Source organism: Nelumbo lutea, chromosome 7 (genome assembly GCF_056320005.1).
Source record: "Nelumbo lutea isolate HS-2025 chromosome 7, American lotus-T2T, whole genome shotgun sequence".
NCBI lineage: Eukaryota > Viridiplantae > Streptophyta > Magnoliopsida > Proteales > Nelumbonaceae > Nelumbo > Nelumbo lutea.
This window is the reverse complement of record NC_142690.1, coordinates 59,168,678-59,184,919: the sequence shown is the minus strand read 5'-3', so window position 1 is coordinate 59,184,919 and position 16,242 is coordinate 59,168,678. Positions and strand designations below refer to the sequence as shown.

The 16,242-nt window shown below is 39.9% G+C and overlaps 1 protein-coding gene across 1 annotated transcript in view; it reads left to right on the top strand.

The window, feature by feature from the left end:
* Nucleotides 1–1,026: 1,026 nt before the first annotated feature.
* Nucleotides 1,027–16,242, top strand: part of LOC148846582 (adenylyl cyclase) — a 57,662-nt gene continuing 42,446 nt past the window's right edge. The window contains exons 1-4 of the mRNA XM_088955982.1: nt 1,027–1,405; nt 1,621–1,749; nt 1,862–2,013; nt 2,167–2,260. Of these exons, the coding sequence (XP_088812108.1) occupies nt 1,027–1,405; nt 1,621–1,749; nt 1,862–2,013; nt 2,167–2,260 (754 nt within the window). The remainder of the gene's footprint in view (nt 1,406–1,620; nt 1,750–1,861; nt 2,014–2,166; nt 2,261–16,242) is intronic.

Sequence of the window (16,242 nt, the reverse complement as noted above, 5' to 3'; positions counted from 1 at the left end):
CCAATTCAATAAAATATCAAATTGGGAGAGCAATCAGGTTCTCTACAGCTGAAGTGACTCGTTCCCTCCCTTCCCTTATCTAAAGAAGAAATGGTTAGGTATTCTTCGGATTCTCCCTATTTCATTTTTCCTCTATGTCCAACATGGAATTGGGTAGTCAAATATTTTTTAATTTTTTTTTTTTACATTTGAAAAAATGAGAAAGGGCGGGGCAACCGACTTTAATTACCTTGCACATGTGAGATGTGGGGGTAGTGTGTGGTTGAGTGGAAGTAAGGATGCAAATAGATTGGATCGGATTTGAATTAGGGTATATTGAAATATGTTCTTATACTATAAAACCGTAGATTTGAAGATTTGATCGAACCCACCATCATTGATCCAAATCCGAATACATTAAGGATTTCGAATATCCGAATATGATTTTATTTAATTTTTAAAAATGGTGAGAGAGGGAGACCTATTCGAATTAGGGGTGCAACTTGGGCGGGCCATGATTGAGCCCAAACCGACCCAACCCAGAATTTTACATGGGCTAGGCTTGGATTTTTGGTCCTCGGGCTGGGCTCGGACCTAAGAAGTTGGGCTTTTTTTATTTTTTGGGCCGAGGTCGGGCCTAACACTTAGGTAGCTTGAACCCGGCCCAATTATACATATATATGTATATATATAAATGTTGATATTTACATATATATACATACATATTTGTATATATAACATTTGTATAAATATTTTGCACATATATTTATATATATACATATATTTATGTATATATATTTGCATAAAATACATTTAAATATTTATAATTTTAGAGTGGGTTCATTGACCAACCCGAATGCATCAAATTACAGGGCGGATTGGGCTCGTATTGAAAAAATCGGGCTTAACCTCGGGCTCAGGCCTTAAGCCCAAATTTTAGGGCGGGCCTGGGTTGACCATAAACCCGTCCCAACCCGCCCGACTTGCACCCCTAATCCGAATTCGATCTGATTTTCCACAAAATAGGGTCGGATTTTTAATCGGATCATGACCCGATCCATTTGCACATATGCACCCCTAAATGGACGAGCACCCTGTCTCACACCAAGACAAGTGCGGGAGGTCCGAGTTCGTTTTCATCGTAGGGATTCGTTTTCTCCCAAAACTTCAGTCATTGTTGCTCGCTACTCTCAGTGGCGAAGCAAAACCCGAGAAGACGAAGTCATCACCACCCTCATTTGCTTGATGATTCAAACCATGCAAGTCGTCTCAAATGCTCGCAGGATTTCCAGGGTTTTGAAAGCTCCCGTTTTTCTCCACTTGGAGCGATTTCTCATCTCTGATGTTGAGAAGCTAGAAGATTGCTACGGTTCCTTGCAATGGCAGAAGCAGAGAAGCTTTTCAATTCAAACCTCCACGTTTTCAGGTTTTTTTAAATATCTTTGGATTTCTATTCTTTGTTTCGTTCTTTAAGTACTCATTTCAGTTGAACTAATTAGATCCTAATTTAAATAGAAATATATCTGAATGACTGAATCATGTTTATTTAGTTATTTTAGTTCTTAATTATTATTTTTTATTGCCTTCTGTTTAATGAAATCTCGATGCATCAATACGTTTTCTGAGTACATTGAACCACAGGGACCATTCATGGCGTCCGCTTGCCGGTGGCCACCGATGTTCAACACCTAGGGCGGCACCCAATATGCTCTGTGATGGCAAGGGCTTCTTTTGCATCTGAAGCCGGTACCACAGATGGAGGGCCTTCAGGTTCTTCTTTCATTATTAGTGTTACTTCAAGCTCGTTATGGTGGTTTTTGACATTTAGACGTGTAAAATGCTAGTTAAGTGTGTTAAATTTTCAGAAGATATTGGTTTGCAGAGACTGTGAAGGAGACATATGATAAAATGCTTAAGTCTGTTGAAGCTGAAACGATGCCTCCCAATGCTTGGATGTGGTCACTAATTGAAAACTGTGCAAATAGGGAGGACATTAAACTTCTATTTCAGATGTTGGAGAATCTCCGAAGATTTGTAATGCTCAATTTTTGCTTTGTTTTCATTGATAAAATTGTTCTTTTCTTTTTGGGCCATTGATTTCTTTATTTACTAGTTTTTATTATGCTTCACCATACCATGATTAATTCATGAATCATAGTACTTAAATACTTGTTTTTTTGGTTGCAGAGATTGTCAAACCTTCGCATCCATGCAAACTTTAATTGCAATCTTTGCTTAAGAGTTGCAGAGGCATGTGCTCGTGTAGGTTCCTTGGACTTTGGTATGACTTCGAAAACACTTCTTCTGTTCAGAACTTTTAGTAGTTTGAAAATGCTTATTGGATTTGGAAATGAGAGTGTTATTGTTAGCATTTATTGACAATAATTTCCTCGGTTCCCAATTTGAACGTAGAAGATTCTGAAGCTGAGGATTATATAGGTCTTTGCTGGTAGATGCTAATGAGTTGTTTTGTTTAGATAATAATAAAGAAATCTTAATTACAATGATAACTCTGTTTATCAATGACATTGATAAAAAAAACTCGGTTTATCAATGACTTTATCATCTCAGAGTTAGAAGATTTTAATGTGTTCATTTCATTAATTTCAATAGAAGCATAAATACATAGATTGCTGTTACAAGTGAATTCAGCTCCCTTAACAAGTTGAAAGGGATCCCAATTACAAATCTGTCCAAAAGAGTTGTTCCCTATGCACCCGTTGTTTAGCCAGCATTTCAGCCATCTTATTTGCTTTTCTCTTTATCCATTTTAACATCGTCTCCAAACCCTTTGCTATGTTCTTAATCTCTCTTATAGTATGCTTGTGAATCCACACACCTGGGTTATTGTCATTCATCCGAGTTATTACCAGCTTTGAATCCCCCTCTACCTCCACATATTGATGTCCCCATTGTTTTGTAATCTTCATACCTTGAAGTAGGGCCAAAATTTGGGCTCTTAGAGAGCCCTCGTTCCCATTGATCCAGATAAGAGTGTCACCACCTTCCCCTTTGTATTCCTAAAGACACCTCCTATCCCTGACAATCCCAAGATACCCATGGAGCTTCTGTCGAAGTTTAGCTTCATTCCATTAATTGAAGGCGGCTTTGATTCCATCACTATATCTTTCACTGAGGAGGAATTTGCTACTTATTTCCAAGCTCTTAAATATCATCTAATGTAACCACATGGAATGCTTCCATGGTTTTTGCCCAATGCACAGCCTTTATGCTTATCTTTGTTTCTTCCACAATATCTTCCATGGATCTGCACCTTTCCTTGAAAGTTCTTACATTTCTTTCTTCCCAAATTATCCAAACTGTTGGTGCCCTAGCTGCCTTCCATAATATTTTCCCTCTCTTTTTTGATTGTCTCATAAACTCGGGATTAAACAGGTAGAAATGTCCTGTGGAGGATTTCAACTGCATCCAAGGAGAGCAGAAATGCACACCCAAACACAATTGACAAAAGGGCAAAAGTTTAGTAAGTGAGGAATGTTATCACCATTTGCCTTGCATAAAATGCACATGTGAGGATAGAGACACCTATTTGGCCTTCTTCGTTGGAGTACATTATAGGTGTTTATCTTTCCAAGGAAGATTTCCCAACAGAAGGCTTGACTTTCGGGTGGGATAATAGGTTTATTCAAATCTCTTTCACTGGAAAGCTTTCACCCGTAGAGTTAGAAAGGACAAGAGTATCGGAGAAAGAAAGTAAAAAACACGAGGAAAGGAGCCAATAGGAGAGGGAGTCCAAATTCTATTATCCTCCATCCTTGGGTCCAAGAAGACTCTCCCTAATTTGTTGAATAGGTCAATCAAGGATTCACACTCCGTATCTCTTAGACCCCTTCTGAAGTCAAACCCCAATTTATCCTAGAGTTTGAGGCACTCCAAAAGGACACAATAGGTTTCTTTTGAAAAATGGATAGAGAGTAAAGCAAAAGGAACTAGGTTTTCAAATGGGAGTTACCCAACCAAATTGCTTCCTAGAAAAGAACTGTATTGTTGCATCCTACATCAAACCTGGTGTAATTTAAGAAAGTAGGACGTACCTCATGGATAGCTTTGCAAGGTGAGATTGAAGAAGCAAGATTTGAGACTTAGCATCCCAACCATTGTCCAATGAAAAGATTTGGCAGGACTGAGTGGGTTTCTGAGAATTTCATTCAACAGTCAGCACCAATTGTAATGGTTCACTTAGATTGCAACCGGAGTCGCTGATGAATTTCAATCTGTCACAGAAGACTGCTGAAACTCATGAAGGTTCTTCCGTTGTTGAAGTTGTAACTTGTGATTTGGTTAGATTTTGGTTGGGTGTGTGTTGAAATCACCAAATTTGATGAATGTTATTGCTTGTGAATTCTGCTTCTTGGTGAAAATCAAGTGCTGATTGGTTTGAGAACTGAATTCTTTTTTGAATCTTTCTGATAAACCCATTTGACTAAATCAGAACAGAACCAAGGCACACTGGCCAGAAGGCCCAAAACTAAAATTGGAATTGTGTATTTCTGGAAATTCAGTTGAGTTTCCAATTGTTTTCATGTTATAAACCAATTGCTCACAAAACTGCATCATAGTTTGCATCATTAAATGCCAAATGAAAAGAGCACAAAAAAAAAAAATCAAAATCCGGTTCCATTTTGTATTCACTTGAACTGGACAAGACATCATTTACAGTGTGCAAAATTGTATTTGCACCGCAACCAAACACAGTCTAAATGTTAAAAGCCTACTGGATCAAATTAAAATACATAAGCATAACATATAAAACATATTTAAAGTGACAATGTAGAAATAAAGTCAAACATGACATATAAAACATATTCAAGCATGTGGAACTTTCAATTTGTTTATTTCTCTTCCAATTGCATTACTTCAGGTGGCTAATGTAATGTTGAACATCTTGCATTCCTAATTCTATGAGCTGCCTTTGTACCAAGCCCCATGAGACAAGCCTAAACAAGTTGATTCTGGGGTCCTGAATTCTTGGCCCGTATATAACGAAATTGGTTTTGTAATTTTAGTTGTAGTTTGTTATCTTTTGGAATTAGGAATAAAATGCTGTTTGTTGAAGTGTGTCTTGTATTAAGAAGGATGAGAGAACGATAAAAGCAAAGGTGGGGGGGGGGGAGGTTCACTCACTTGCCTCGTGCACCTGAGGTGTATGCCTTAGAATCATAAATTCTTCCAGCATGCGCCTCAAGCCATTTTGAGGTGCGGTATGCCTCTAAGTGTACACATTCCACACCTTTTAAAGCACTGCTTTGTATATCACCCTTGTTTTTAAATATAGGCACCATAGTGCTCTTTCTCTATTCATCTGTTTTTTTTTTTAGATTTATGGTTTTATCTACATAAAAGTAACATGTATCTATTGGTAAAGTTAGTTTCAAAGTCATAGGATCAAGTGTCATAATGTCTTCCTGGGAAATAGCTTTGGATATTCATACGGGACTTTAATGCAATAAGATTTACAACTGAGTCAAATAATCCTAGATAGGTCATCACAACTAGTATGAAAGCTTCCTTTACTACAAGCTATCTTCACTTGATCCAACTTCCAGGAAAACCCAACTTGCTCGAAGCTGGATAGATTTCTTTTCAATGAAGGCTGGGAGAATCATTGGAGAGGATTGGTGGATAAGGCTCTACCTAGGGTTACTTCCAACCACTGCTCTATAGAAGTAGTACAAGAAGAACCATTCAGATTTGAGAATATGTGGTTAACACATCCGAATTTCGTGAATAAGGTTAAGGAATGGTGGAGTGAAGAGATGAGGGGGGTGAAATGGAAAGGGGACAGATTTCACAAAAAGTTAAAAAGATTGAGATCCAAAATAAAAGAGTGGAATAGGGATCAATTTGGAAGAGTGGAGGAAACAAAAGCTACCTTATTGACTCAGATTGAGATCCTAGATGCAAAATAGTCTCAAAGATTGATTAGTGGGTAGGACCGAGAAGCGAGATGGAAACTCAAATAGGAACTAGAAGAGGTCCTGTTGAGGGGAGGATATTTCGTGGAGACAAAAATCTAGGCATAAGTGGATGAAGGAAGGGGATGGAAACACCAAAGTTTTTCATGCTATGGCTAATGGGAGAAGAAAGAAAAGTTTGATAGTAAATCTCGAGGTCAATGGAGTTGACATAACCTCTCAAGAGGAGATTGCTAGTTGTTTTATGGCTCACTTCAAATCAATCTTTCAAAGACCTTCAGAGGATCAAGCGAGAGTGGAGGATGAGGGTTAGCCAATTTTGAATGAGATGGACAGGAGATGCTTAGTGAGAACTATTGAGGAAGAGGAGATTAGACAGACTGTCTTCTCTATGGATAAAGCTAAGGCTCCATGACCAGATGGTTTTACAATGGCATTTTATCAAGACTGTTGGGATATACTCAAAGAAAATTTAATAGGGGTCATTAGAGAATTTGAGAACAAACATGTGGTGAGTCTTGGAGTCAATGCTACATTCCTAGCTCTTGTTCCCAAAAAGACTAATGCTAAACATCCCAAAGATTTTAGGTTGATTAGCCTGGTGACTAGTATTTATAAGATATTGGCAAAAGTGCTCTCCAGGAGGATCAAAGAAGTTTAGCCTACTCTCATTAGTCAAGCACAAGGAGTTTTTGTGTAGGATAGACAAATTGTAGATCAAATCTTCATAGGAAATGAAAGTGTGGAGTAAATGCGAAGATCAGACAGAAAAGGCTTATGATCTATTGGATTGGATTTTTTGTTGGAGGTGTTAAGAAGGCAGGGATCTGGGGACAAATGGTGTAATTGGATAAGTGGTTGCCTAACTTTCTATCATTACTTAGTCTTAGTGAATGGAGTGGTCAAGGATTTCTTCCCAGCTGATAGAGGCCCAAGACAAGGTGATCCACTTTTTCCCTTCCTCTTCACGCTTGTTGCTGATGATATTATTATTTTTTGTGGCGGGAGTGACTTAAGAAAGGTGGAAAATCTTAAGAATCTAATAAGGGTCATTGAGTATGCATCTAATTTGAAGATAAGAAATTGGAAAAGGTAATGAGGGATTTCTTGGGGGAACTAGGAGAGGTGAAGAAGGATCATCTAATCAGATGGGAGATAGTCAATAAAAGTAAGCCCATTCCTCCTCGGGTTAGTAGTTTTTGCTGGGAAACTTTCTTGGAAAGAATCAACACAAGTGACCTATTTCAAAGAAAGAGACCTAATTCTTGTTTATCCCCAAATCGGCGTTCTCTCTGTAAGGTTGATGGGGAAACTGGCTACCACCTTATGGTTACTTGCTTGTTTACTAAATTTATTTAAGAGTGGGCTTTATCTCTTTTTGGGTGTAATTGGACTCCCCCCTTGAATGTGCAAAGTCTTTTCTCTTCGTCCTTCTTCAGTTGGGCCTAAGAAAAGAGGGAGTATTATGTGGAGATGCATTAGGGCTGCAGTTTGTTGGTCCTTATGGGAAGAAAGGAATTCTTCTTAATATAAAAGATTTTTATTAAAAATAAAGAAAAAATGAGTTCCCCCCTTCCTCTTCATCATCCTCCTAAACCCCCCTTCTCTTAAGGAGGCTTACGCCTCTTGCGTTCTGAACTACGCCTCACGCCTCTAGGTAGTGGAACGCGTCGTGTCATGCCTCCGCGTTTTAAAACATTGGAAAGGAACTACCGAGCTGAAAGACTTTAGTCCAATCAACTTGGTTGGAGGTGTTTACAAGATCCTAAACAAAATTATGGCCACCAAATTAAGAAAGGTGATGGATTCATTAATCTCTAAGTACCAAGGGGCGTTTGTCCACAATAAGCACATTCATGATGTAGTTCTCATAGCTAATGACTTAATGGACTCAAGATTAAGAAATGGAGAAAGTGGGCTAATTTGCAAAGTTGACTTAGTGAAGGCTTATGACCATGTTAGCTGGTCCTTCTGGGATTATTTGTTGAAAAGAATGCAATTTGGCTCTAAATGGAGAAGTTGGATGAAGTTTGCTTTTCGACCCCAAGATTCTCGGTGCTTGTAAATGGGTAGGGATTCAAATGGATTGGATCGGATTTGAATCCGATTCGATACTGTTCATGTCGGATCCGATTGGATCTGATAGGACTTGATCTGAATTCGAATCCTGTCAAATCTGATTTGATCTGACTTGTTTTCTTTAAAAATTAATAAATTATGAAAGGAAAAAATAAAATATACCAATTTAAATAAAGAAAAACAAAAAATACAAGTATTTTTTAATTATTTTCATCATATATATACATGTTTTTTATTAGAGTTCGGCTTGCCTGTTAGACTGGTAACAACCAAGGAAAAGAGAGAAGAGAGAAAGAGAGAAAGAAAGAAAGTCGAAGAGTAGAAGAGAGGACAAGGAGGAAAAGGTCTGGTTCGAATGAGAGAAAAGTCAACCCTCCCATTCGGCCATATCTGTTTTATATTACTAAAAATATTGTGGAAAAGTCACATGTGCCCCTACTTAAGTTAGGGACATTAGATCTAACATAAACTTACACATCAACACCTAACCATAAGCACAAAGACAGAATTACCCCTACATACTCGACACTAACACTCCCCCTCAAGCTGGAGAGTATATATCATATAATCTTAGCTTGTTACATATGTAGTCCACTCTACTCCGACTCAATCCTTTAGTAAACAAATCTGCCCACTGGTTCCCTGTGTCAACATATGCAGTGTCTATCACTCTACTCAGCACCTTCTCTCTAACAAAGTGACAGTCAACCTCTATGTGCTTGGTTCTCTCATGAAACACTGGATTAGAGGAAATATGAACTGCAACCTGATTGTCACAGTAGAGCTTCATCGGAGTATCAACAGTGTATCCCATCTCCTGTAGAAGGTTCCTTAGCCACACTAATTCACAAGTAGTATGTGCCACAACTCTATATTCTGCCTCTGCACTGTTTCTTGCCACAATTGTCTGCTTTTTGCTTTTTCATGTCACCAGATTACCCCCAAGAAAAGTGCAATAGCCTGTGGTAGATCTCCTATCAGATACAGAACCGACCCAATCAGAATCAGTATATCCTTCTATTTCAAGTTTTCCACCAATTCTGTATATCAAAGCACGACCAGGAGCCCCCTTTAAATACCTCACAATCCTTAGAACCGCATCCCAATGTGAAACTAGAGGTTTCTGCATGAACTGACTTACCACACTAACTGCGAATGAAATGTCTAGCCGAGTGATGGTTAGGTAGTTCAGTTTACCTACCAGTTGCTAGTATCTACCAGGGTCTTCAAACACTTCACCCTTATTACTGCTCAGCTTAGTGTTTGTTTCCATAGGTTTTTCAGCTGGTTTAGCACCTAACAAACTTGTTTCTTCAAGCAAATCAAGAACATATTTCCTCTGATACAAGTTAATACCATGCTTAGACCTTGCTACTTCTATCCTCAAGAAATACTTCAATTTACCAAGGTCCTTTGTTTGAAAATGTTCCTGCAAAAAAGTCTTCAACCTGTCAATGCCCATTTTATCATTTCTGGTAATGGCATACACCACCAATAGGATCTTCCCTGCATGAGAGTCATGACTGAAGATTGAATGGTTAACTTGGCACTGTTTCATACCAAACTTCTTTACCACCTCACTAAATCTGCCAAACCATGCTCGAAGAAACTGTTTAAGCCCATAAATGGCCTTCAGTAGTCGGCACACCTTGCCATCCTCCCCTTGAGCAACAAACCTCGGTGGTTGCTCCATATAGACCTCCTCGAGCAGATCACCATGCAATAAGGCATTCTTGATATCAAGCTGATAGAGGGGCCAATCATACATCGCAGCAAGAGAAACCACAACATGGACTGAACCAACCTTAGCAACCGGGGAGAAAGTCTCTGTGTACCATAGGTTTGGGAATACCCTTTGGCAACCAGTCTAGCTTTCAGTCACTCTACACTACCATCAGGTAAGTATTTAACCGTATAAACCCACTTACAACCAACAACCTGCTTACTAGGAGGAAGAGTGGTGAGTTCCCATGTATGATTATGGGCCAGAGCTGAGAGTTCATCTTCCATCGCACGATACCGTCTTGGAGAGGCAAGGGCTTCCTGGACATCCTTAGGGATAACAATAAAGGATAACAAAGAGATATACTGGCGATGGAAAACGGAAAGGTGAGTCAGTGAAACATAATTAGAAATAGGATGAAGGGTACAACTGCGTTTACCTTTCCGCAAGGCAATGGGAAGATCAATATCAGATACTGGGGTTGGGGCTGGTGTGGGAACAGCTGCCGGATCTGTTGACGATGATGGAGCTGGAGGATGAGCTGGTACATGTGGGCGATGTGTATACATGTGATGGATAGGGGGTCGTTCAACAGGTGGTGGCACCAGAGGCAAGGACTTGGTCACAACTGGAACAAGAGGAACAAAATCCACAACTGGAAGAGGAAGAGGAGGAGGTGATGAAGAGGAAGAAACATCACTGGACCCCAAGAAAAATGGACTAGACTCAAAGGAGGTAACATCGGCACACACAAAGGAACGTCGAGAGCTGGGATGGTAACACTTATACCCCTTTTGAATTCGGGAATAACCAAGGAAGATGCACTTAATAGATCATGCATCTAACTCGTCCTTTCTTGGCCCTAGATTATGAACGAAGCAAAAACACCTAAAAACCCGAGGAGAAAGAGGAAACAGAGACAAGGTAGGAAACAATGTGGTGAATGGTGAATGACCATCAAGGATAGACGTGGGCATCCGGTTAATCAAGAAGCAAGAAGTAAGCACTGCATCAGTCCAAAAAGATTTGGGGACATTCATGTGATGCATGAGGGATCGAGCTGTTTTCAAAGATGACGATTCTCTCTCAGCTACTCCGTTATGTTGTGGGGTGTAGGTACATGAAGTCTAATGGATAATGCCGTGTTGGTCTATGTATTCTTGAAATGATGAAGAGAAATATTCATGGCCGCTATCGGAACGAAAAATTTTAATGTGAACACCAAATTGGTTGCGAATCTCAGTATAAAATTTTTGGAAAATGATAAACAATTCACTCATTTCTTTCATTAAATAGAGCCACGTCATCATTGAATAATCATCAACAATAATGACAAAATATTTATATCCATTGTATGGCATTACTTTATAAGGACCCCAAACATCTGAATGAACTAAAGAAAAAGGACCTTTGGAGAAATTGGTCAGCAGTGGCGAGGTGTTCATCTCTAAAGGACAAATCAATTACAAGCTGATCTCCTCCATTTGAAGGATCACTGAAGTTGAACTTTGATGGAAGTAGCATGGGTATCCAGGATTATCCGGAATGAGGGGTGCTTTGAGAAATGAGAAGGGAGAAATTTTGTTGCTCTACTCAAGTCCCTTGAGAATTGGGGACTTCATCAGGGCAGAACTTTTAGCTGCTGTACAAGGGGTGCAATTTGCAAACCAGCTGGGGGTACAACACCCAACAATCGAGGGGGATTCCAAAGTGGTGGTGGATTGGTTGAAAAATCCCGAAGAAGCTATGTGGCGTTGCAAGAATGAAATGAAAAAATAACTTGGTTGACAAGGAATATGTTGGTCACTGTACAGTGGGTGGGGAGATCATCAAATACTTTGTCAGATGTGTTAGTTAAGCAAGGGGTAAATAGGGAAGAATTGTGTTATCAACTCTAGGACTAAAGGGAACACAATGATGTTTCCCCAACTGGCATGACTTACAATCCAAAATAGACAGATGACTCAATGAAGGAACCAAAGACTTCAAAACTTTCAGTAGAGGATGACCAAATCTACAGTGCCACTGGAGAGGAGAAAGAGACGATTGGAGATCTATTGCCATACTTCCACCACCATCAAGATAATACAACCCACCAGCTTCATGCCCTCCACCAATCTTCATCCCTGTCTTGAGATCCTGAAATACGCACGAAGAGGGGTAAAAGGTAATGGAGCAATTAAGAGACTTGATCAACTTACTAACTGACATAAGATTAAAAGGAAATTTAGGGACATTCAAAACTGAGGATAAGGATACAGGGTCCATGTTAACATTACCAACACCACAAGTAGAAGATATGGAACCATTAGCAAGGGTAATAGATTGTGATGTTGGGCAATGAGAGAGGGAAGAAAACACATATGGAGTTCCACTCATGTGATCAGAGGCTCCAGAATCAATAATCCAGGGATTGGGTGTGGATGCCAGACAAGCCATACCTAAGCGTGCAAGAACGGCTGTGTTCTGCTGAGATGTGGCTTGAACAAACCTTTCATACTCATCACAGGGAACACTCATCATCTCCTTCCCAGTAACATCTGTGGATGTAGAAGGTATCTGATAAGCTGATTGACTCTCCTGTTTGAAGCTACTATCACTAGTCACGGCATGATTGGCCCAAGTTGAGGGTGGACCATGCAAGTCATAGCAATAATTAATGGTATGTCCATCCATACCACAGTGTGTACACCACCTTGGACCCGAACTACGTCATCTGCCACGGGCTCCCTCTGAATCTCGACCTCCAGTACGACCACCACCACGGTTATATGTAGGTCTACTACCACCACTCCGGCCATATGCTGGTCCACTGCTGCCACTATGGCCAGACTGAGCTCCCCGAGCTCCACCTCTAACACCACGACCTCTGGATACTACAAAGGCTGATCTATCGGAAACATTAGGGTTCTCGGTAGATCCAATGGAAATCCTCCCCTAATCGATGAAGAGAAGAGGGCTGATTCGTGTGGTGTAGTGGGTGCTTTGTGTGGTCTGATTTTTGGGTGATCAGGTAAGAGGTTTTATGCATTCTCTTGGTGTGAATTAAATGATAAGTTTGTTTCAGACGGTATGGTGGGATTTTATAAGAAAAGTAAATAATATAACAAATTTATAAAAATACAATATAAACAATATATTTATAAATAAATAAATAACATATATATATTTATAAATATATAACAAATCAGATCAGATCTTCTCGGATCGGATGGGGGGTGATCTGAATTCAGTCCGAAGATCCGACCAGGGGTGATCCGAATTCGACTAAATAGGATTGGATCTCGGATCGGATCGGATCATGGTCCGATGCATTTGCACCCCTATAAATGGGACAACTAGAGGAAATTTTAGCAGTTCTAGAGGTTTGAGGCAAGGGGACCATTTGTCTCCTCTTCTCTTTCTAATAGTCTTGGAATGTTTAAGCAAGTTGGTAGATAGAGATGTGGAGAGGGAGCTGCTCTTCCAATTCTGCAATATGCTGATGACATACTCTTCTTCTGTTGGGCTTCAGAGGAGCAAGTTCTGAATCTGAAGTACATTCTTTTCTGGTTTGACATTATATCAGGATTGAAAGTAAATCTAGCAAAACGTGAGATGATAGCAGTGGGAGAAGTCTCTAACACCCAAGGTCTGGCAGATTTGTAATTTTTTGGGTTGCAAGGTTGGTTAGCTGCCAGCAAATTATTTGTGGTTGCCATTGGGAGCCAAATGCAATTCTAAAACCATTTGGAACCTAATTATAGAAAGAATGGATCAGAAATTGGTCACTTGGAAAGCAAGGTATCTCTCCAAAGGTGGAAAGGTAACACTTGCCAAGAGTGCCCTAGCAAGTTCGCCAATGTACTTCATGACCCTTTTTCCTATCCCCTCGGAAGTGGTAGAGGTTTTAGAAAAAAAGATGAGAGATTTTTTGTGGGTGGGCTTGAAGGATTCACATAAATATCATCTTGTAAACTGGGGTCAGATTTGTAAACCCCTATGTCAAGTGGGGTTAGGATTAAGGAGCTTAAAATCTTTCAACCTAGCTTTGCTTGGAAGTTGGCTATGGAGGTTCGCTACTGAACCTGACAACCTCTGGAGGAAGGTAATAGAAGAAAAATATGGGTTGGAGGAAAGTTGTTGGGGTAGTGGTCCACCCATGCCGACCTATGGATGCAGTCTGTGGAAAGGAACATGCAGAGCTTCAAACCTTTTTTCGGAAAGGGAGTTGGATTCAAAGTAGGGAATGGGAGAAGGATCAGGTTCTGGTTGGACCCCTGGACTGGGGAGAATTCCCTTAAGGAACTGTTTCCTACCCTGTTCAGTTTGGCAGAAAATAAAGAAGCCTAGGTAGCGGACACATTTGTGATAAGGGATAATGTTATTTGCTGGGATCCAGCCTTAGAAGGGACTTCAATGTCTGGGAGATTGAGCAGGTGGGAAATCTCCTAGTTTTGCTTCAGACTCAGGTTTTGAATCTGCAATCCGAGGATTCTCTAGTGTGGAAGTGGAACATATGTGGGGAGTTTTCAGTTAAATCCTTCTACAGTGTCATAAGGGGTGATTTTGAATCCCTGTTCCCAATCCGGGCCATTTGGGGGACAATGGCACCCTCAAAAGTGAAGTTTTTTGTATGGGTGGCAGCTTTAGAGAAGTGTCTCACCTAAGAGATGTTGGTGAGGAAAGGTTTTAACCGCAGTTATCTGAGGTGCAGCTTCTGAGGTGTAGACACAAAATCAGTCAACCATCTGTTTTTACATCGCAACTTTGCCTCAAAGATCTGGAACCACTTCTTAAGTAATCTGAGGTTAAGCTGGTGTATGCCAGCCTCAGTTAAAGCCTACATGGAGGCTTGGCAGATCCGAGGGATGACTAAGAAAGGAAAGATTTACTGGTCTTCTATTCCATTGGCAATTATGTGGGCGGTATGGACAGAAAGGAACAGCAGGTTCTTTGATCTTAAAACCTCTACTGAAGCTGAAGTCATCAATACGACTTTAGGTTGTGTTAGAAGTTGGTTGTCTATACTTACCGACTTTAAAGAGGTTACTTCTGATTGTTATTTTTTGAGGATGACCTTTTTTTGAGGTCCTTCTTATTTGGTGTGCTACAACTTCTCTTTGTACAAAGGACCTTTTACATCAATACAATTATACTTTGCCTTTGCTCAAAAAAAAATTGAAGGAGATTCTCAGGTGGTAGTAGGGTAGCTGTCAAACATGGAACCTGCCATTTGGGGCTATAGAGGCCTCAAAAAAGTGAGTGGCTAACCAGTAATTTGAGAGTTGATGTTAAATGGGTAAGCAGGTCGGCAAATATTGTGGCTGATTCCTTGGCCAAGCAAGGGGTATCCAGGGAAGGTCTTTTTTGGGCTGCTTTGTAACTTGTTCTAGTAAGTCTGGAAAGCTGTATCTAACTATTCTGGAGAGGTTGTATCTCATGCTTTTCCTTGGGATGCTTGTACTCCTTATTCTTTGGTACTTAATAAAATTCATTCAATTATAAAAAAAAGCAATATTTCTTCATGGGAATCCCTTAAAAATTTTCTCCCCTTCCCTCCCCCCCCCCCCCCCCCCCTTCAAATGACATTTGCAACCACCATCTTGTTAACTATTTTGAAGGACCATTCTTGGGGATATTCCTTTTAGTATTGCTTTTCCTTGCATTTTCAGGCTCTTTGATAGTTTGATTCAAATGGGATTAGCTCAAGTGTCACTACAGGTTTCTTGGTTTCCTCCACTTTCCTCACTATGGTTGGCGGCCCCTCTTGGATCTTTAATTTTGCTAGGCCTGACTCTGTTTCCTTGAGATATCCATTGTTGAGAAGTTTTTTTACATATTAACACTTTTTTGGGTCTGGGACAGAGGACCTGTTGTTGCAACTTGGGGCCCTTATAACTTGCCACATATTGGATATTACTGTGGATTGCTACACCCAAAAGTCAGCATGGTCTGATGGCTTTCATGTGTTGCATGGACTCTCCTAAGTGGATAAAGAGTGTCCATGTTGGACATGTGTTGGATTCAGACCCTTATGCATTCTTGATGGGCACTTAAAGACAATATCTTCTTTTATGTACTTGCTAATACACAAGGATAAAATTCTGAACTTTCTTTATAAAGGTGCAACTTGGGAAGGGTCAGGTTGAGCATTTGCTATAAAAGGTTGAAGGAGCCTAGGCCCAATTTAGTATAAAATTTTCAAATTGGGTATCTTGCTTGCACCCCTATTTGTAGGTATATGATGTTGGGATTCAAAAAAGGGGCTATTTTAGTAGTTTATACTTTTACATAAATGTTTCTGCAAGTCCTTTCTTTTGTTTCTTGCCAAATAAGATTCTTGAAGATTTGTTGGGTTCTGAATCTTATGTCCATGTTGGTACTGCTTTCAACCATCTGATTTGTGCATGATTGTCAGAGAATTCTAAGAGTTTTAATAATGTTGTTCTCCACCATCCAAATATCTGTTAATCTTCTTAATTCTGGTAAGTTATTGGGACCTAGACTTTCTCCAGACTAAATCTTTTTTATCAGTAACAATGA